The sequence below is a fragment of the Oryx dammah genome, unplaced genomic scaffold (genome assembly GCF_014754425.2).
Source record: "Oryx dammah isolate SB20612 unplaced genomic scaffold, SCBI_Odam_1.1 HiC_scaffold_18, whole genome shotgun sequence".
Classification (NCBI taxonomy): domain Eukaryota; kingdom Metazoa; phylum Chordata; class Mammalia; order Artiodactyla; family Bovidae; genus Oryx; species Oryx dammah.
This window is the reverse complement of record NW_024070202.1, coordinates 66930263-66951403: the sequence shown is the minus strand read 5'-3', so window position 1 is coordinate 66951403 and position 21141 is coordinate 66930263. Positions and strand designations below refer to the sequence as shown.

General features: G+C 41.2%; 1 protein-coding gene across 1 annotated transcript in view; it reads left to right on the top strand.

Annotated features, from left to right (window-relative positions):
- CHN2 (chimerin 2) overlaps nucleotides 1-21141 on the top strand; it is a 341136-nt gene that overhangs the window by 315501 nt on the left and 4494 nt on the right. The window contains exons 8-12 of the mRNA XM_040259709.1: nucleotides 2571-2655; nucleotides 7509-7682; nucleotides 12213-12290; nucleotides 14818-14955; nucleotides 16615-16720. Coding sequence (XP_040115643.1) covers nucleotides 2571-2655; nucleotides 7509-7682; nucleotides 12213-12290; nucleotides 14818-14955; nucleotides 16615-16720 — 581 coding nt within the window. The remainder of the gene's footprint in view (nucleotides 1-2570; nucleotides 2656-7508; nucleotides 7683-12212; nucleotides 12291-14817; nucleotides 14956-16614; nucleotides 16721-21141) is intronic.

Genomic DNA, 21141 nt, shown 5'->3' with positions numbered 1-21141 from the left:
GTGCTGTCCTACTTTCAGCCTCATCCCAGCCCCTCCCCACTTCCCTCTGGTGTTCTGGCCACCCTGACCTTCTAACTCTTCAGTCACACCATGCTGTTTTGCTCCTGTAGGGCCTCCAGAGACTCCTTCTGCCTGAAATGCTCCCTTCAAAGCCCCCACCAGACTGGCTTCTTCTCTTCCTTCAAGCAATTTGAGGTCAGCCTTTCAAAAGAGGACTTCCTGACTGTCTTGGATAACACAGGGGCCTTCTTTTCCACGCCTTTTTTCCCTTTTCTTTCTTCTTGAGATATATTATTTTACATATTATTTTATCAAGCTTGCAATTTCAACAGTATATGTGCAATCAACATTGTTGCTTTAATTAAGCAGCAGGAGTCCTCACCTCCAGGATCTAATGCCTGATGATCTGAGGTGAAGCTGACATAATAATAATAGAAATAAAATGCACAATAAGTGTAACACACTTGAGTCATCTTGGAACCATCCCCTGTGAGTCTGGGGAAACATTGTCTTCCACGAAACTGGTCCCTGGTGCCAAAAAGGACTGGTGCCTTAGAGCATCTCTGCTAAAATATTAAGAAGCCTTTGATTGCTTAATTTGTAAACTGTTCAGCTTTCAGTAGGACACTTTCCTGAGGAATTCTTTTAGAACCACGTTTCATGTGAGTGGGCCTCTCGATGAATCGTGTATTTTGGCTCCGAGAGAATGCAAGCGCTCCCTCAGATAGAGTCTCTGCATTCCAACAAGGGGTGCTTTGTCGTATCTTGGTGTCATTTCCTTGCAGCACTATTCTCCATTTTAGTCAAAACAATTCTGAGAGGTTTTTCTTTTCCCCTATCATGTTTCAAAGCAGAAATAGTATAATGCGGGAGAGTTTGCATGTGATAAACTGCAATACCAAAAGACTATTATAACATAGTTTTATTGCATAAAACTATGGTCAGAAGTTTCTCTTTTTGATTGGCTAATTGATCACTTTCTCTGCCCTGACAAATCTGTAAGTGCCATTAGGAGGGAACCAAATCTGTTTTGTTTGTCACTTTATATACACCCAATTACTAGCATATGTACGTAAATGAAGATCTCTAAGTGATGCTATTTTTTTCTGAAGTAGAGCTCTGATGAGCATCTTCGCAAATTGTGACTATAGTTGTCATCTTGACTATATAGGCCTGTTCAGGCCTCCCAGTCTCTAAAAACAAATAATAATAATATTGTCTGCATGTCTTTTATCTGTTAATGGAGGTTTAAAACTTTAAAAGTCCTATAGAAACCATACAGTCTCATAATATTTTAATTTTGTAAAAATTCCAAACCTCTTCACATTGATATATGTGCCCCCAGATAGACTGCCTGTGATGGTTTCTGGCTTAACCAGAGCCGTATTTGCTTTCAAGGCATCCCCTGACTATGTTTCTTGATGCTTACTGGTGCCAGAGAACATATATTTTTGTTTTGTTCTGTTTTTGTTTTAAATCATGACTTAATATATAGTCCTGTCACAGGAGGTTGTACATAAATAATTAGAAATAAGATCATCTTTACATCATGATTTTTTCAAAATATTTAACAACTGAGTTGGGCACCAACCAGTGAGTCTGGCAATCTGGCCAATCAGAAGGAACTTTTAACTTACACACTCAGAAGCTACACGGGGTGGCCTTCATTTTCAGAGTCAACTCCCTCCTTTGTTTTTCTCTAGCCACGCCATGTGGCATGCAAGATCTTAGTTCCCTGACCAGGGATCGAACCTATGCCCCTTGCATTGAAAACACAGACTCATAACCACTGAACCACCAGGGACGTCTCCTCTACCTTTTTTTAAAGACTTTTCTTGTTGTTGTTGTTCAACTATGTTGTGTCTGACTCTTTGTAACCGCATGAACTGCAGCACACTAGGCTTCCCTGTCCTTCACTAACTCCCGGAGTTTGCTCAGACTCATGTCCATTGAGTCAGTGATGCCATCCAGCCATCTTCTGGAAGTGACTTAAAGCCTTTGAACCTTGTAATTATCCTATGCATGCGTGCGTGCGAAGTCGCTTCTGACTCTGCAGCCCTCTGGACTGGACAGTAGCCTGCCAGGCTCCTCAGTCCATGGAATTTTCCAGGCAAGAATACTGGAGTAGGTTGCCATTTCCTACTTCACTGGATAGGACAACTTTGGTCAAAATGCCACAGTAACTGAGTTCTGCCTTCCAGAACTCGCTGAACTAAATGCAGGTTGTAGCGACCAGCTCAGGCTATCTTCTGTTTGTCCATGTAGTGCTTTTTAGGGGTAGTGAGTGTCTCGTTCCATAGCTGATGGCATGGCCCTGTAATTTTACCATTTCTCCACATTCCTTTTTGGCTCTAGCTTGGGGCATGAGGCTCAGTGGAGAATTTTCAGAAATCAAAGTGCATCTGTTTTCTCCAGGTCTGTTTGCAACTCAACATCACTGGAAAGAAAAAGCCCAGCGAGGGAAGCTTACTCCCACACCAGGCATTTGTTTCTTGGTGTCATTCATGTTCAAGGCCACCTGCCTCTGAGTGACTGAATTTTCTGACACTTTTCTTCATTTTGGCTTACAGGTCCATACGTTCCGAGGCCCTCACTGGTGTGAATACTGTGCCAACTTCATGTGGGGGCTCATTGCCCAAGGGGTCCGGTGCTCAGGTAGACATGCGACTTTCTTTCTCCTTTTCCGTTTACATAAAGTGTCATCATGGTTACATGGAGGACATCTTTTCAGAGATGGGAAATAGGCTCGGATTAGCTCAAAAGTCTAGCTTTCTGGAAGACTCAAGGCATCTCTGTCCTTAATGGAGAAACTGTTCTAGGTGTTTGCCAGAATGAGAAGGAATATCTCACATTTATGCAAGAAAAGAAAAAAAAGAATCCAAGCGAGTCTATTTTCTTATGCATCTACCTGCCACCCAAAATAGGTAGTTGTCCTTAAAAGAAAAAGAAACTTGATTCCAATGGAATTGCATAGGTAGAAAAGTCACAGTGCTTTCCCATCCCTGTTTTACTACAAAAAGCAGGGGATAAAAATAATAATATAAGTCAACAATTACTTCATACCAAGCACTGAGCTAACACTTTCTATTCATCATAGCATTTAGCCTTACCAACAAACCTTGTGTGATCAGTCATTCAGTCATGTCCAACTCTTTGCAACCCCATGGACTTTAGCCCCAAACCTTGTGGGAGATGCAATTATTCTCCCCATTAAATAGATGAAGAAACTGAGCCTTATTAATAATTGTTCATTGTCCTTGGCAACACAGTAAGTGGTGGAACTTTGATTTGACTCCAGAGCCCAGGTCCAGTATTTTTCTGCCATCAAATTAGCAGTGAAAATACACACATTGATTGCATATCACATATTTTCAAAATACTTTGAAACCCTAGGTGTTTTTCCACCTAGAACTGGATGCATACACCCATTGCTAAGTGCGCACAACACATCTTATTAAGATATATAGAACAACACAGAAAAGAATTGCCAAATTAATGTATAACTGGGCTTCCTAATTCATCATGCCAGGCTTTTTCTGGCAAACACTTCTGGCTAGGAGCAAGAACAGCCTCCTGTGATATATTGATTGGGTTTCCACTGATAGCTTAACTGATTTGTTTGTTGCTAGAGTATGATTTTAAAGAAACAATTTGTGTGAAGCATTTAAAATAAAATAAGGGGGCTCCAAAATCACTGCAGATGGTGATTGCAGCCATGAAATTGAAAGATGCCTACTCCTTGGAAGGAAAGTTATGACCAACCTAGATAGCATATTGAAAAGCAGAGACATTACTTTGCCAACAAAGGTCCATCTAGTCAAGGCTATGGTTTTTCCAGTGGTCATGTATGGATGTGAAAGTTGGACTGTGAAGAAAGCTGAGTGCCAAAGAACTGATGCTTTTGAACTGTGGTGTTGGAGAAGACTCTTGAGAGTCCCTTGGACTGCAAGAAGATCCAACCAGTCCATCCTAAAGGAGATCAGTCCTGGGTGTTCATTGGAAGGACTGATGCTGAAGCTGATACTCCAATACTTTGGCCACCTCATGTGAAGAGTTGACTCATTGGAAAAGACTCTGATGCTGGGAGGGATTGGGGGCAGGAGGAGAAGGGGATGACAGAGGATGAGATGGCTGGATGGCATCACCAACTCGGTGGACATGAGTTTGGGTAAACTCTGGGAGTTGGTGATGGACAGGAAGGCCTGGCGTGTTACGATTCATGGGGTCACAAAGAGTCAGACAAGACTGAGTGACTGAACTGAACTGAATGACATTACATTAATATGATCTATTTCCCACACTTGAACTTACTTACAAAACAGAAACAGATTCACAGACATAGAAAACAAACTTATGGTTGCCAGAGGGGAGAGGTGGGAGCAGAGGGATAAAGTAGGAATTTAGGAATAACATACACACATTTCTATATATAAAATAAACAACAAGGACCTACTGTATAGCACAGGGAACTCCACTCAGTATTTTGTAATAACCTCTGTGGGGAAAGAATCTGGAAAAGATGTGTGTGGGTATATATATATATAATCTGGAAAAAATATCTGAATCACTTTGCCATATACCTGAAACTAACACATTATAAATCAGCTATACTTCAATAAAATTTTTTTAAATTAAAAAAGATGATGTATTTCCCCTTGCTGCCCATTTTGGTTCACAAGATCATGGGACTTTAAATCCTTTCTCTGCCTGGAAAGGGCTATTTCAGCTTCTATAGCGAGGCAGCAGTCACTGGTGCTGGTACCTGGATGGGTCCAGGAGTGCTCATATAGGCCGGTTACTCTACCTGCCCCCACCCCAGATCTACGAGGCAAGCAGGAAACATAAGTTTGGAGACAGACTCTCCAGAAGTGTTCCAGAAACCCGGATTACCATGAAAAGCTTAGTCATCAAGAGTTACAGAGTATCTTACTTCTCAACCACTGAGCAAAGTGTTCAAATATCTGCTTTACTCAGTGTTCATTAATTCAACCTGTTTAGAGTATACCCACCAAAAATATCCCTAACTGCTTGTGTTATCCAATTTCAGCAGGAAATTGGTCCAAAGTCAATATTATGAGAACAAAACTCTGGAATTCAGATTAGCTGTGAACAGCAACTTTCTCTGGGATAAGAGGGTTTGGATTTTTTTTTTTTTAATAAAACATATTCTAAGGCTATGTTACTGTTCTCCAATGACCACAGCTTAACCTCATACTTCCTCTGAGAAGCAGGAAAGGTGAAAACTGACCATTAAATGTTTGGTAGATCCATCATTGCCTCTCACTATTTTACATATTTCAAATGTTTTAAAAATTAACTAGACTTTATAGCATATAGAATTGTATTAGTTTGCAAAAACTGAGTATTTCTGTATTTGTTATAAAACATCTTTAATAAAATATCAGTATTTAACTCTACACAAAAACACTGTTATTTCAGACCTTGAAATGAAGTTTATAAAGAAATTAAAACTAGAATTATCATATAATCCAGCAGTTCCACTTCTGGGTATATACCCAAAAGAACTGAAAGGATTGAACAAATATTTGTACACCCATATTGATAACAACATTGTTCATGATAGCCAAAAGGTTGAAACAACCCAAGTACCCATCAGTGGATGAGCAGATAGACAAAATGTGGTACATATGTATAGTGGAATAGTATTCAGCCTTAAATGCAATTTTCTTCAGGAAATTCTGTCATGAACTACAATATGAATGAACCTTCAGGGCATTGTACTAAGTGAAATGAGGCAGTCACAAAAGGACAAATACTGTATGATTGCACTTATATGAGATATCTAAAGTAGTCAGATTGATAGATGCAGAAGGAAAAATATGGTTGACAGGCTCACGAGGAAGAAGGCCCTAGGAGTTATTGTTTCATGGTTACAGAGTTTCTGTTTTGAAAAATAAAAAAGGTTTGGAGATAGTGATGTTAGTACATAGGGTGAAGGTACTTAATGCCACTGAACTGTATACTTAAATGGTTAAAATGGTGAACTTTATGTATATTTTACCATAATTAAAAAAAAATGTTTTAAATGAAATTTGTAAGAATTCAGTTAGTAAAAAATGACTAATGAAATCACTTAAAAGTGGCTAAGCGGGCATCCTTGTATTTTCTATTACCATATTTGCTGTTTCTTCTATTTGACTCTCACATAGCACTCCCCATACTTCAGACTTTGCATATATTAACTTATTTGATCCTCATGATAACCCTAGGAGTAGATCATTATGCAAACAAGAAAAGCAGCCAACTCTATTTAGTTCAGTTCACCAATATTTATATTCAGTAGATCAAATGTTATTGACATTTACTTGAACTTTGTTAAATTTCTCATGTTGATAAAGCTAAGGTAATTAGAAGTGGTTTTGTTTTTAGAAAGGGCTAGACAGAGAGAACTCACCCAATAAAACATGACATGAAAAGCATATAATGACAAAAATCATTTATTGATGATTTTGCAAAAGTTTCTATCCTCTCGAATCCTTGGTGTGGTTAAGTGCTTTTTAAAAAACAGTGAAGTTGTAATATTCATTATCATGTGTTTATAATATGTATATAAAATATAAAAATGATTTTATTATGCTCTACACCTATGAAAACAATATTAGAAGGTATTTTGAATAGACACCAAGTCAACTTTGAACATCTTCAGCATTAAATTTTTATTTTCCAGAATGTAGACTGTGCCTTGTTATTGTTAGAGAAATTCCATCAGTGGATACCAACTGCTAATAAGGCTTTTAATATGTGCATTGAACTTAAAAGCACCTTTTCCGCTTTGGATCTTGATATGAGCTTTATAAATAATTGCCCTCATCATCACATTACATGGCATTGTTCTAAATTGTAAACTCTTGAGTCCTCCCACCAGTGTCCAGTTAGACAGTATTTCCACTCACAGGTGTCAAAATAAGGCAAGTAGAAAGGACAATGGCCTACTCAAACTGCCCAGCGAAGAAGACAGGAGTGGAAAGCATGGGCAATTCTCCAAGAAGGCAGAAGAGTATGCCAGTGGTCATGGGGGTCTCAGACCGAAGACGAGAGATTCCTACAGACAGTGTAATTATGTCTTCCACAGAAGGAGTGTCACAAAGTCAAGGGGAACACCCTAGCATGAGTCCTAGGTGCCCTTTATGGAACATGATTTGCTCTGGGAATCTAAACCCAAAAGCCTTCAAACAGACGCAAAGGTTCCAGTCCCAGAAGGGAAAAAAACATACAAACAACCTAATTACCAAAGCTGTCTCTGTGAGATGTCTCTTTTCTTCTCAGTAAGAGAAGGCATATTGAGAAAAATGGTATTTAAGTTTCATGAGTACAGATAGATTTCATACTCATCTGTGGACAGCATCACCTCTAAGTGGCATGGATGTTCCAGAGAGATACAACAAGCCCTGGGGGTGTTTTCCTTTTTTTATATTTGGTAACATATAATTTGTGTTGAACTTTTACAAAACAGCCAGGCAAGACTAACATGGCTTCTCTTTTTACAGACTGTGGATTGAACGTACACAAGCAGTGTTCCAAGCACGTTCCCAATGACTGCCAGCCTGATCTCAAGAGGATCAAGAAGGTGTACTGCTGTGACCTCACAACACTTGTGAAGGCTCACAACACACAGAGACCCATGGTGGTAGACATCTGCATTCGGGAAATTGAAGCAAGAGGTTTGGAAAAAAAACTCCTTATTATAGTGACTTTCTTTTTAGTGTTGTCAGGGAGACTTTATTCTTATAATTGTTAAATTGACTCTCCACTATTGATCTCAGGGAAATGGTCTACATGCACAAACACACATACACACACACACACACAAACTAAATCCAACCAATGACATCAATTTCTGTTTCATATAAAAACCATGCATGCATGCATTTTATACATGCTTGCCAAGCATTCATTATGTACTATACACTGGGGTAGTACATTATGTACTACACACTATAAAAGTTATAGTTCATGCCTTTAAGAAATTCATAGGATAGTATACAGAATCAGGGGTGCAAATAAATAAATCTATGAGTGCATACATGCATGTGTGCTAAGTAAATGCTGTGAGTACATGTATTCAAAATACCATGGAGTCACAAAGAAGGACATTTTAATCTTAGTTGAGGAGAATTCAGAAAGGATTTATGGCAGAGGTAAGGTCTAAATCGAGTCTTTTAAAATGCTTCTTTTAAAAAAAAGTTTAAAAGTTATTGGTCAACACATGTATTTTCTACCACAGAGAAATTTATTCCTAGTACTGATTCTGTTTATTTCAAAGAGGAAAACTAAAGATTGAAAGATTTGTCCACCAAAAACTGAGAATACAAGAAGATGGGAACATTTCAAAGAAAAGATTCTTTATATTATGCTTGAGTCATCTCTCTTTTATTTGAGCTTTGTTTGGCCACTTTTCAGTATCAAAATGTTCAGTGATGTGGTGGTTATAGTGTAGTTGGAGAGAATTTGGATTGTTGGATGTAATTTGGGTAATTAGAAAGGCTTTTACAAGTGTTGCCATGTATGTACCCTACTGGTACCATTGTTGTGTCCAAATTGGCTTACTATATGCTACAGGTATTTATGCATTTGCCAACTATCCCATTCTTTCCAAAACAAAAGATGATATTATAACTTGTTTTCCCAAAGCTTTTAGAGATAGGAAATGATTCCCTCTTCCATGCAGGATGAAAACTACAGCTAATCTGTTCCCTTAAGACTTGCTCATTTCATCTCAGATTGTAAGAAATGCCTCCTGCCTTTTGCCTGCTGGGTCTGTTAACGAGTTGAGTAGGGGCTTTGGGATCTGGTGAGTTCTCGATACAAGTTGAAGGGGTACCCTGACTCTGGATGAGTGGCTGGGAAGAGCATCCCTGGGTACTGCTGTTTTGAGGGTCCTGCTACCCCAGAGGGTCAGATAATCAGCCTCTCCAGAGCTTACCACCAGGACCTGCGCTTCTCTGAAGAACCTGGGATCATCCCATGGTGATCCTCATCAGAGACTGCCAACAACTAGAGACAGGTGACTACCACATCTGATGGCTAATGTGTCCACGGAAAGCACAGCACTAAGCATGTCTAGTATAAGAGCTAGAATAGCACAAGTTAGGAATCTGGGCTAGGAGTCCCAGCAAAGGGACTGGAGCTACAGGCATTAGGGTCCCCTGCATGTGAGTAGAAACCAGAGAATGGGCTGGAAGGAATTCACGTGACGCTTCCATTTCCAGCATCATTGCCACCACTGCCAACATCTTATCCCATCTTCAATCCATAGTCAATTTCTTATTGTTCTCCAGATGCCTTTATGGCCATTTGTTTCTGCATAATGTGGCAGAGTGAAAAGATCATGAACTTGAAATTAGATTCCCAGCCATTTCTCATATCAGCTACAGTATGACCTTGGGCAAGTTACTTACTCCATTTAAATATCTGTCTCCTCATCTTCAAAGTGAACAGAATCAGTTGTAGCTCATAAGGTGATTGGTTCATGCTTCCATGACGGCTCAGATGGTAAAGAGTCTGCTGCAGTGCAGGAAACCTGGGTTTGATCCCGAGGTTGGGAAGATTCCTTGGAGAAGGGAATGGCAACTCACTCCTGTATTCTTGCCTGGAGAATTCCACAGACAGAGGAGCCTGGCAGGCTACTGTCCATGAGGTTTCAAGGAGTCAGACACATCTGAGTGACTAACACTGTCACTTTCTTTTCTTTCATCTTCAAAGTGAACAGAATCACTTGTACCTCATAAGGTGCTGATCCAGACAACCAGCCCAGTACAGGACCCAACATATGACTCAACTGTGTTATTTCTTTTTTACCTGGTATGACCCAATCCTTTAACTCTACCTCCAAATCTGTGTGTCTGACCAATGTACTTAACCCAGATGCTTTCATGCTATCACAGAGACCCCAGCTAATAGTGACATCAACAAGATGGACACCTCTCTCTCTCCAGCAGCAGTCCAGGGCTGGTGGGGCAGCTGCCCAGGGGCAGGAATTCAGGCCCCCAGCTCATTACCCCATCATCTCTGAGTGCTGCCCTCCTCTCTAGGGTCCCAGATGGTTATCACCATCTCATCTGCATTCCGGCCAAGAGCAGAAGGGCATCCCCTTCAAATCCACGGGCAGCACTGTACACGTCACTTCTGCTCTCTTCACATTGGCCAGGATTTAATGGCCTCGGCAATGAGTGTTGTTCTAAAAAACCAAAGGTTTCATCACAGCAGAGGAAGGGAGAATTAATATTGGAAAGGAGGTGGCAGCCTCTGCTAACTCTGGCAAAGTCCAGCCCATCCCTCATGACTTCCTCCATTTATTTATTTATTGTTACTATGGATCATTTTATCATCTTTATTGACTTTGTTACAATATTTCTTCTGTTTTATGTTCTGGTTTTTTGGCCACGAGACATGTGGGATCTCAGCTCCCCGACCACACCTCCTGCATTGGAAGGCAGAGTCTTAACCACTGGGCCGCCAGGGAAGTCCCATGACTTTCTTAAAGACAGTTCCTCAGTAAGACCTTCCCTGTAGCCTCTTCTATCAAAAGGCAGGGTTAGTGTCCACTGCACTGTGCTCCCAAGTGCCACTCTGTACTCACCTCTGTTGCAGGGTGGGTTACAACTGGACCAAGGCATGCTTAATGCACCACCAACTAGAACCAAGTCTCATCTATGGGCCAATTCAGTTGATCACTAGTGGCACCCTAGACAACCGTCCTGAAACAGATTCTGAATCTGAGTGGGGCTCAGTAGGAGAGAAAGCTGAGGTCAATGAAGAATGTCCCCGATGGCCATGGGAGACAGGAGGGGCAGTGTCTGTGCCATGCATTTGCTGTCTCTGATGCAGACCTAATGTTGCTTTTGTTCAGTTGCTCAGTCATGTCCAACTCTTCATGACCCCGTGGACTTCAACAGGCCAGGCTCCTCTGTCCTCACTATCTGCCAGAGTTTGCTCAAATTCATGTCCTTTGAATCAGTGATGCTATCTAAACATTTCATCCTCTGCCACCCTCTTCTGCTTTTGCATTCAGTCTTTCCCAGCATTGGGGTCTTTTCCAAAGAGTCAGCTCTTTGCATCAGGTGGCCAAAGTATTGGAGCTTTAGCAGATCCAGTGCCAACTTTTATATATGGCGGATAGTATACATGGAAAACAGAAATGTACTTTAATTACATTGCTTGACAGACTGTACTGCAGCAGCAGCAGAAACTTTTTATTTGCTTATTATGACTGTAGCTATAGTTTGATAGCATCTGGTTTTTGATATACAATGTCTGAAATCTTATCCTCTATCCTTTCTGATACTTTGAAATATCCTAACAAATCAATAAGGTCTAGGAGCTGCACCCACATCTTTTTCTTACCCTAAATATACAGTGATCAAGTTTCTAGACTCATTCATTAGAATTTTATTTTCCTGCATCTATTTGTATAATCATTTATTTGAAGGTATACCAATTAAATCAATCATATGTAGTTAAACATTTAACATACTGTCATTATTATGATGAACACATAGGCTATAAAATGTGGATAGTTCTAGTAAAATCAGGATAAGATGTACTACACATATGCATACTCGTGTACCAAGCACCGTGCTACATGCAGTATGGCATATGGATAGAGATGATGCTGGGGAGAAAATAGTTTGCTGAAGTGAAGTCTCATCCACTGTCAGATGAACAAAGGAAGCAGGACATCACGACTGATGAGAATCTTAACCTTGGGTTCACTCTGCAGAGCCAGGCAGGATGAAGACCAGACCCCGAGGTCTCCACTGCCACACAAGCAATGATGACAGATGCGCGGAAACTGAGATGGACATTTCAAGTTCTGATGTGATAGTGTGTAATATATAAGAGCGTGCCTGTGTGCATTCGTTTCTCAGTCACTCAGTTGTATCTGATTCTTTGTAACTCCATGGACTGTTGCCTGCCAGGCTCCTCTGTCCATGGAATTTCCCAGGCAAGAACACTGAAGTAGGCTGCCATTTCCTTCTCATGGGATCTTCCTGACCCAGGGATCAAACCTGTGTCTCCTGCATTGGCAGGCAGATTCTTTACCACTGAGCCACCGGCGAAGCCCCGAATAAGAGCACTGACTACATTCGCTCATTTCCTGATAGCATGCAGTGTAGATAGGAAATTATATTCATTTTTAGGTGCTTTAGGAAGCTACAGTTAAAATCTATCTCTTTTTTTTTTTTTTACAGGATTAAAGTCAGAAGGCCTTTATAGAGTCTCCGGGTTCACAGAACACATCGAAGATGTCAAAATGGCATTTGACAGAGGTAGGCTTGCCCTTTGCATGTATGTATGTGTTAGTTGCTCAATTGTGTCTGACTGTTCATGGACAGACCCCATGGACTGTAGCCCACCAGGCTCCTCTGTTCATGGGATTTCCTAGGCAAGAATACTGGAATGGGTAGCCATTCCCTTCTCCAGGAGATCTTCCCAACCCAGGGACTCCTGCATTGCAGGCAGATTCTTTACCATCTGAGCCACCACGGAAGCCCCAGACTTGCACTTTACTGAGTGCTAAATGACTTATCCTTAGCATCTTCTCTTTTGGAACCAGTTTTATTCATAATGGAAATAGGGTTTTAGAGCTACTAAGAGCTGTTCTTTAGGAAGCTAGGAAGTAATGTTTTATAATCCATAGTTCTCTCATAGTTCTCTGATTCTCTGGGGAAAGTGTTTTTTAAAAAGTCATGGACAGTGACTACATGGAGAAGTGAGTTTTAAATACTACTTGAATGATCAGGCAGCCTTTGGTGCCATTAAGCTTCTTGACTTTGTTGCCCAACATTTATGATCTGTTACATGGCACCGTGGCACATGGTACCTTCTGCATCCTCTACCTCAGATCCCATTTACTCTTCTCCTTCTCCCAGAGATCCAAAGAGGAGAGCATAGGGATGGGAGTACCCCTGCCACTGAACTAGGGGAAGTTTAGGAGGTGACTCCTTTTCTTCTTGATGACTGTGCCATACTGTCCTCCAGGCCATTCTCTCACTTAGGCCAGATATCATGAGCTAACTAGGGAACTCATTAAAAATACAGATCATCAGGGGCCACCCTGGGAACTCATTCAGGAAGCTGAGTGAGCCTAAGAATCTGTATTTCCTTTGAATGATCCAAATAATTCTGATACAGCCAATCAGAGATGGAACCTCTGGCCCACTAGATAGGTCCTCTGGTCTGTAGAATAGTAGATGAGGTCTTTGATGATCTATCTGCATGCTCATAGCCACAACCTTCTCTATATAGACTTTGTACCCTAGCAATACTGAAGTACTTCCCACCTCTCTTCATGAACAAGCACCTGGGGTCACCTTGCTCTCTCCATCTAGAATGTGTTCACAATTTTGCCTGAAAAACACCTAATTGTTTTATCAATGTCAGCTTAAGTCCTCCCTTTGCATGACTCTTCCCTGACCACCCCACACTGACCTAAGAATTCCATTTCCTTTTCCTCTGTCCCCTCCATGTTCCCACATTTCTCCAGCAGAGCTGTTGTCCCATTTCCTTGCAGTTGTTGAGCTTCATGCCCGACTTCCAATCTAACCAGAGTTACTTGAACAAAAGTACCATTGGCCTTCTGTATCTGCAGGTTCCATATTGGTAGACTTAACCAATTGTGGATCAAAAATATGTTTTTTAATTCCAGAAAGTTCCAAAAAGCAACACTTGAATTTGCCACAAGCTGGCAACTATTTATGTAGCATTAACACTCCATTAATATTATTTACACAGCATTTACATTGTATTAGGTATTATACATAATGCAGAGATGATTTAAAGTATACAGGAGAATATACATAGGTTATATGCACATACTAAGCCATTTTATATAAGGGACTTGAGCATCCGTGGATTTTGGTACCCATGCAGTTGGGAGTTCCTAGAACCAATCTCACATGGATACTGAGGGACAAATTTATGTCTTTTCTTCTTTAATTTACTAGAGCTTAACAGTGCCTGGCCCATGGTAGATTCTCAGTAATTGTTTGTTAAATACATAAATAATGCGATCAGATGGCCTATCTGCTATACTCTATTTTCTGTACAGTAAGAGCCTTTTAATCCTCAGAACCAAATTTACTGAGACATTTGTTCTTTCTTTCAATTCTCTATAAAAAAGATAATGCTAATAGTCCCTATATGATTGAAAAATTTTTATAGATTGTGACAGTTAAATTGGACTGATATCTACTAATGGTAAAAACAAAAAGTCAAAATATGTCTTCAGAAAGATTGCAAAAAACAGTAAGAAATATAACATTACCTACACATGAGGGAAGGTTTAAGTTTCCCAGATTAAAGTCTTAGAGATTAAGGAAGGAATAATCAAGTGAAAAGAAACTTTGGTAAGCCTGAAAGAAACATTAAAATCTGAATATATTCAACTTATTTTATGTATGTGATCTTCAAATCCAAATCCAAAGAATACTATATGAGATTCTTGATTTTATAATTTCAAATTAGATTGTTATCCTATTATAAGCTTTGTGTCTAGAATATAAATTACTGTGCTAGACTTCTATTTAGCAAATTACCAGGGGCTGGCACCCAAAGAACTATTTTAAGTCTATTTCACTACTTTTTTGGCTGTACTTACCCTCAGACCCAAAATCCCTCTTACCAAACTTCTTTTTGTTACTTCCTGCATCTCCATGTTATTAGATGCCAAAGGAGTCAGCTGAGGCTTATAAGGGAGCATTCATTGTTGGATCTTTTTTTTTCTCTTTCTGGGCATGGTTTAACTTGGTGAATTAAGATCCTAATTAGGAATTGGATCATTGATTGTTTTTTCAGATGGTGAAAAGGCAGATATATCTGCCAACATCTATCCAGACATAAACATCATCACTGGAGCCCTTAAACTGTATTTCAGAGACTTACCCATTCCTGTCATCACCTATGATACCTATTCCAAATTTATAGAAGCAGCAAGTAAGTATTGAGAACTAATGTTTTAATGGCACCAAAGGTTTAAGTGTGATGCTTTTGACTTCAAGAAAATGAAAACTCAGAACCTGATTAAATTATTGCATGAGGACTTTGCCAAGTGAGGGCACAACGGTACAGTTAGTAGAGACCCAGACATAGTACACTAGCTGAGTGGAACCAGTGCTAAGCCAGTTCTACTCGGCTGATGCTGGGTACCAGGCAGTTCTGTCTCTCCCCACTGTTTCATCTATGCTGGAAACCAGCACAGTCAGACTTACTCTGTTATATGTTGAAAGTGAAATGCTTTTCTAGTAAGCAATCAGATATTCTCCAGTGAGGGCTGTATAGATTAACTACTTTCATCTATTAAGCAGAATCCCCTTGCTAACTGATTAAAATCATATCCCATGTTAGGGCACATTGATGCTGTTCAAAATTAGTAACAGGTCAAGAAGATACTGTATCAAATACTATCCTAGGAACTCTCACCAATATCTCCTTTTTTAACCTTTTCATCTAGCTGATGAGGCAAATATTGTAATCCCATTTTACAGAGGAGGTAAACTAAGCTTAGAGAGCTGAGCTCATGGGTCCAGAAATGGAACATTAGCATTAGTCTTCCATCAGCCCTGAGCTGCTCCTTCAGGGTTTGGCATTTGGGTCAGTGCTGTCAGATGAGAGGACCTGTGTGTGTCTGTGTGTGTGTGTTGGGGGTGGGGGGAGTTGCATTACCCTTTGTCCAGGACTGTAGTGAGGAAGAGGAGATTCAGGTGCTAGAATGCATGACATAGAAGTCAAGCACACTTTGAGGAAGTTTTTATTAAAAACTACAATCTTTAAAGGTAGATGTTGCTAAATATAGTAACAAGGTACCTGATGGGGAGAAACGTGGGCAGACTGGAATCGCTCAGGGTGTACTTTCCAGATGAGCTGTGGCTATACTCCCTGGTAAGAGCATTCTTTCCTGGATCCCAATGGTCTTGTGGGGAAGGTTCTGACAGCAGGTACCCTCTGCACCAGGAGGAATGACCAGAGAGCTTTCTTTGAATGGCTGCCAATACCTATCAGAGTCCTGAAAACAGAAGCATGCATGCTTCCTCCCATTGTTAACGTGCCTACTATCTACTTCCTAACCTGGACAGCACGCTGGGGTTCACCATGCCAACATTTTGACAAAAAGTGCCAACAGTGCAGCCTGAATTGGCTGGCTTACCTGCCAGTGCCCTTGCATTATAAAGTGGATTCAGTTATGCCTGCCAAGAAAAGATCGGGTAGACAATTTCAAGAGAAAGCTCCCAAGTGTGGTCCAGTTTAAATTAAAGCTGGTCATAGTTTCTAGCAAACCCAGTGTTCAGAAGATGGGCAAAGCACAGTCTGTGCATGTGCCACCAGTAAGTATCTACAAAGCTGCAGATTCCTGGAGGGCAAGGACCACAGGCAGCCTCCTGCCATGCAGCCAGCAGACGTTCAATACATATGTGGCTCCCAGCCTCAAACCCTTTCTGAAATAAGACAAGACATGAACAAATGGATCACTTTAAGTGAAATATTATTAGACATCCCCTTCATCTGTAGCCTGAACAAACCAAACTTCTTGTAGTTTCTCTGAAAACTTTAATGTTTCAGCACTGCACTGATCCTCATTATGTGTGATCTTCACAGAAATCTCCAATGCAGATGAGAGGCTGGAAGCGGTCCATGAAGTGCTGATGCTGCTTCCTCCTGCCCACTATGAGACCCTCCGATACCTGATGATCCACCTCAAGAAGTAAGCTGACACCTCCTTGGCGCCGCCTCCACACACACTATCTGCCCTGCACTGTTGATGCTTTAGGAAAAGTGCACAGCCTCCCCAACCCACTGAGCGGACAGATCTTCCTTTTTAAGTGAATTAGGTTACCTTCTCCAGGCCAGCCCCATTGATAACCCTAGACACTAGCTCTGTCTAGGAGACAGCAGGAGCTGCTCCCCTCACTTAAGATGTGTCCTGTCTCTGAGGTTGGTACTGTTAGGAGCCTCATGTTACAGATAATACTTCTGCAGCTTAGGACTTTACACAACTGATGCAGAGAGGCAAGGTAAAGCCAGGATGGAACCCAGTGTGGCCCATAGCCCTTAATCTGTCTTAACCATGTGTCTATGCTGCCCCTGCGTCTGCACCCTCCTCCCACAAAGCCGTGAACTCTGTTCTGTCCTTCCTCCTTTTGCTCACCCTAAACCCAGACTCCTGAGCTGCCTTTCTGGGCAAGCAGATTTCCACCCTAATTTCTTGTTTCATCTGATGTATTAATTATCTGTCTTGTGTGTGTGCTCAGTCATGTCCAAATCTCTGCAACCCCATGGACAGGCCACCAGGCTCCTCTGTCCATAGGATTCTCCAGGCAAGAATACTGGAATGGGTTGTCATTTCCTCCCACTGACTGACAGATTGCCCCCAAACTTAGTGGCTTGAAACTGTAAATGTTTATTATTGCATAGTCTCTGTGGACAGGAATCCAGGTGGCTTTTGCTGGGTGCCTTTGGTTCAAGGTTAATAATGAGGCTGCCGTCAAACTGACAGCCAGGCTGCAAGGCTCGAGTAGGGAAGCGTCCACTTCCAAGCTCACTCACATGGTCTTTGGCAGGATTCAGTTCCTCAGAGGCGACTAGCCTGCAGGTGTCTCTTGCTGACTGTTCTCAGAACAGGAACCCTCTTTCCTGTCATATGGATCTTCCCATAGGCAGCTCCCACATGGCAGCTGGCTTCTCTTATAGCAAGCAAGGCACCCATGAAGGAAGACCGTCTTTCTGTAAGCTGATCTCAGAAGCCATGCCCCACTGCTCCTGCTACTACTCTATGTGTTGGAAGCAAGTCAGTAGGTCTAGCCTGTGCTCTAGGGCAGCAGTCACCAGCCTTTTTGGCACCAGGGACCAGTTTCATCGAAGGCAATATTTCCATGGACCAGGGTTTGGGGGATGGTTTTGGGATGACTCAAGCAGATTACATTTATTGTGTACTTTATTTCTATTGGTCTTCTCTGATAGCTCAATTGTTAAAGAATCTGCCTGCAATGCAGGAGAGCCCAGTTCAATTCCTGGGTCAGGAAGATCCACTGGAGAAGGGATATAGGCTACCCACTCCAGTATTCTCGGACTTCCCTTGTAGCTCAGCTGGTAAAAAATCCACCTACAATGTGGGAGACTTGGGTTCAATCCCTGAGTTGGAAGGATCACCTGGAGAAGGGAAAGGCTACCCACTTCAGTATTCTGGCCTGGAGAATTCCATGGACTGTATAATCCATGGGGTCGCAAAGAGTCAGACACAACTGGGCAACTTTCACTTTCACTTATTTCTGTTGTTATTACATCAGCTCCACCTCAGATCATCAAGCATTATTAGATCTTGGAGGTCAGGGACCCCTGCTCTCAGGGAAGAAGTTACAGAAGGGAATGGATTCCAGAAGACAGAGGTCACTGGGGGCCATCTCAGAGGCTGCCTGCCACAGGGGGCTGCACACTGGGTTATTTATGTGAGGGCCTGTGAGATAGGCAGAGATGGCTGTTTATAGTTCACTGGAGTCTCTGGTTCCAGACTCTCTTACCTAAACCACAGATCTCTTTCCTTCACTTTACTTGTGAGGTCAATATATTGGTCTTTGAGATGTTGGTAGGATCAGGGTACTTCCGTGTGCCTTCCTCTGTGTTTTGGGGGGATACATGGTAGCAGCCCATTTTTAGATAAACCAAAAAATATCTATACTGACCAATTTACAGACCGATTCAGTAAATGAAAGGAAACAAGTTGATAAAACTATAGAAACCCTTAATGCATTGAGGTTTTAATTTTTCTGCCTTTAAAACATATAAATACTCTTGCTCATATTCAAGGTGATCAGAAATGTAACAGTTATCTTAGAGTCTCATTTTGATTAATTTATTGAATTTAAGAGTACAAGTAAATTTTGGATAAACTCTTTCAGTGTCCAATTATGATACTTTGAAAGGTAAAGTAAAAAATGCTGACGCATCCCAGTTGAGTCTTAAATGCCAATTATTTAGTATTTTTACTATGGAGGGGTTGCTATCTATCTTGTCTGGTCAGGTGTGGTGACTGACTTGATGGACAACTATGAGTAGTTTGAAAATGAAGAATATCCTCTTTCTTACCTCCCTCTTAACTTTGCAGCGTGAAGGTAATGCAAGCTGAGTTGACCTTTCTAAAATAATGCTAGATGGCAAGTCTTAGGAAGGTCAATTCAGCTTCATTACCTTCACATTGCAAAGTTAAGATGGCAACCTACTCCAGTATTCTTGCCTTGAGAATCTCATGGACAGAGGAGCCTGGACAGCTATAGTCCATGGGGTTGCAAAGAGCTGGACATGACTGAAGCCACTTGGCCTGCACACACGCACAGCTAGTCTTAATTAGCTTTAGAGAATAAACACAAAGGGATAGCTTTTTGTAAAAAAACTTAAACATATGTCAATCCGATTTTGCTCTTCTTTGAAGAATGTACTCCCTTTTAGATCTATTATGAACATCCTAAAACATTAATTCCTTAAAGCAAGAATCTGAGAGATCATAATTTTATTCTACTTAGGTAGGTTTTAAGCCAACTTTGGAGTTTGAACTTCATGTTTAAAGGCTTTGCAGTTCTTACTTGGGTGTTTTTAAAATTATTTTATTGGAGTATAGTTGATTTATGTTTTGTTACTTTCTGCTGTACAGCAAAGTGAATCAGTTATACATAAGCAAATATCCACTCTTTTATATATTCTTTTCCCATATAGGCCATTACAGAGTGCTGAATAGATTTCCCTCTGCTATACAGTAGGTCCTTATTATTTATCTATTTTATATATAGTACTATGTGTATGTCAAGCCCAATCTCCCAGTTTATCCCTCTCTACCCCCATTTCCCCCAGGTAACCGTAAATTTTGTTTTCTACATCTGTGACCCTGTTTTGTAAATAAGTTTATTTGTGCTTTTTTTTTTTAAGATTCCATATATAAGTGATATCATATGGTATTTGTCTTCCTCTGACTTACTCAGTATGACAGTCTCTAGGTCCATCCTTGCTTCTGCAAGTGGCATTATTTCATTCCCTTTTACAGTTGAGTAATATTCCATTAGGATCCCTGGTGGCTCAGATGGTAAAGAATCTGCCTGCAATACAGAAGACCTAGGTTCAGTACCTGGGTTGGGAAGATCCCCTGGAGAAGGGAATGGCAACATATACACATATTCCATTGTGTATGTGTACCGCTTCTCCTTTATCCTCTGTTGATGGGTATTTAGGTTGCTCCCATGTCTTGGTGGTTATAAATAGTGCTACAGTGAACACTGGCGTGCATTTATCTTTTCAAATTAGAGTTTTCTTCAGCTATATGCCCAAGAGTGGGACTCCTGGGTCATATGGTAGTTCTATATTTGTTTTTTAAGGAACCTCCATACTGTTCTCCACAATGGTTGTACCAGTTTACAATCCCATCAATAGTGTAGGAGGATTCCCTTTTCTGCACACCCTCTCCAGCACTTTATGTTTCTAGATTTTTTGATCATGGCCATTCTGATTGGTGTGAGGTGATACCTCACAGTACTTTTGATTTGCATTTCTCTAATGATTAGTGATGAGATGAGTATTTTCAATTCCAATAACAATTACTGCTCCAGACCTCATCCCGTGGGAACTAAAAATAATGTCTAACTGTGTTCCCACTTGGCCACATTCCAGCCATTCTCTTGTCCCGTGACAATGCCTTGACCTTTCTCCTTGGGCAGTAGCCCTGCCAGCAGGCAGGGAATCTGCCCTCAGCTTCCTGGTTTGCCAGCATACAGACCAATGGACAGCAAGAAGAGGGAAATGAAGACAATCATACAAGCCTCCAGCATACAGACCTGTGGGGACAGCAAGATGAGGGAAGTGAAGACAAGCATACGAGCCTCCAGCATACAGACCAGTAGAAAGCAAGAAGGAGATGAAGACAGTCATGCAAGCAGACAGACAGTGGACAGCAAGAAGACGGAGATGAAGACAGTTATACAAGCCTCCAGCATACAGACCAGTGGACAGCAAGAAGAGGGAGATGAAGACAGCCATACAAGTCTAGACTAAACCTGTATGCATTATGGGCCACCTAATAATTGGCTTCCCTGGTGGCTCAGAGGGTAAAGCATCTGCCTGCAATGTGGGAGACCTGGGTTCAAT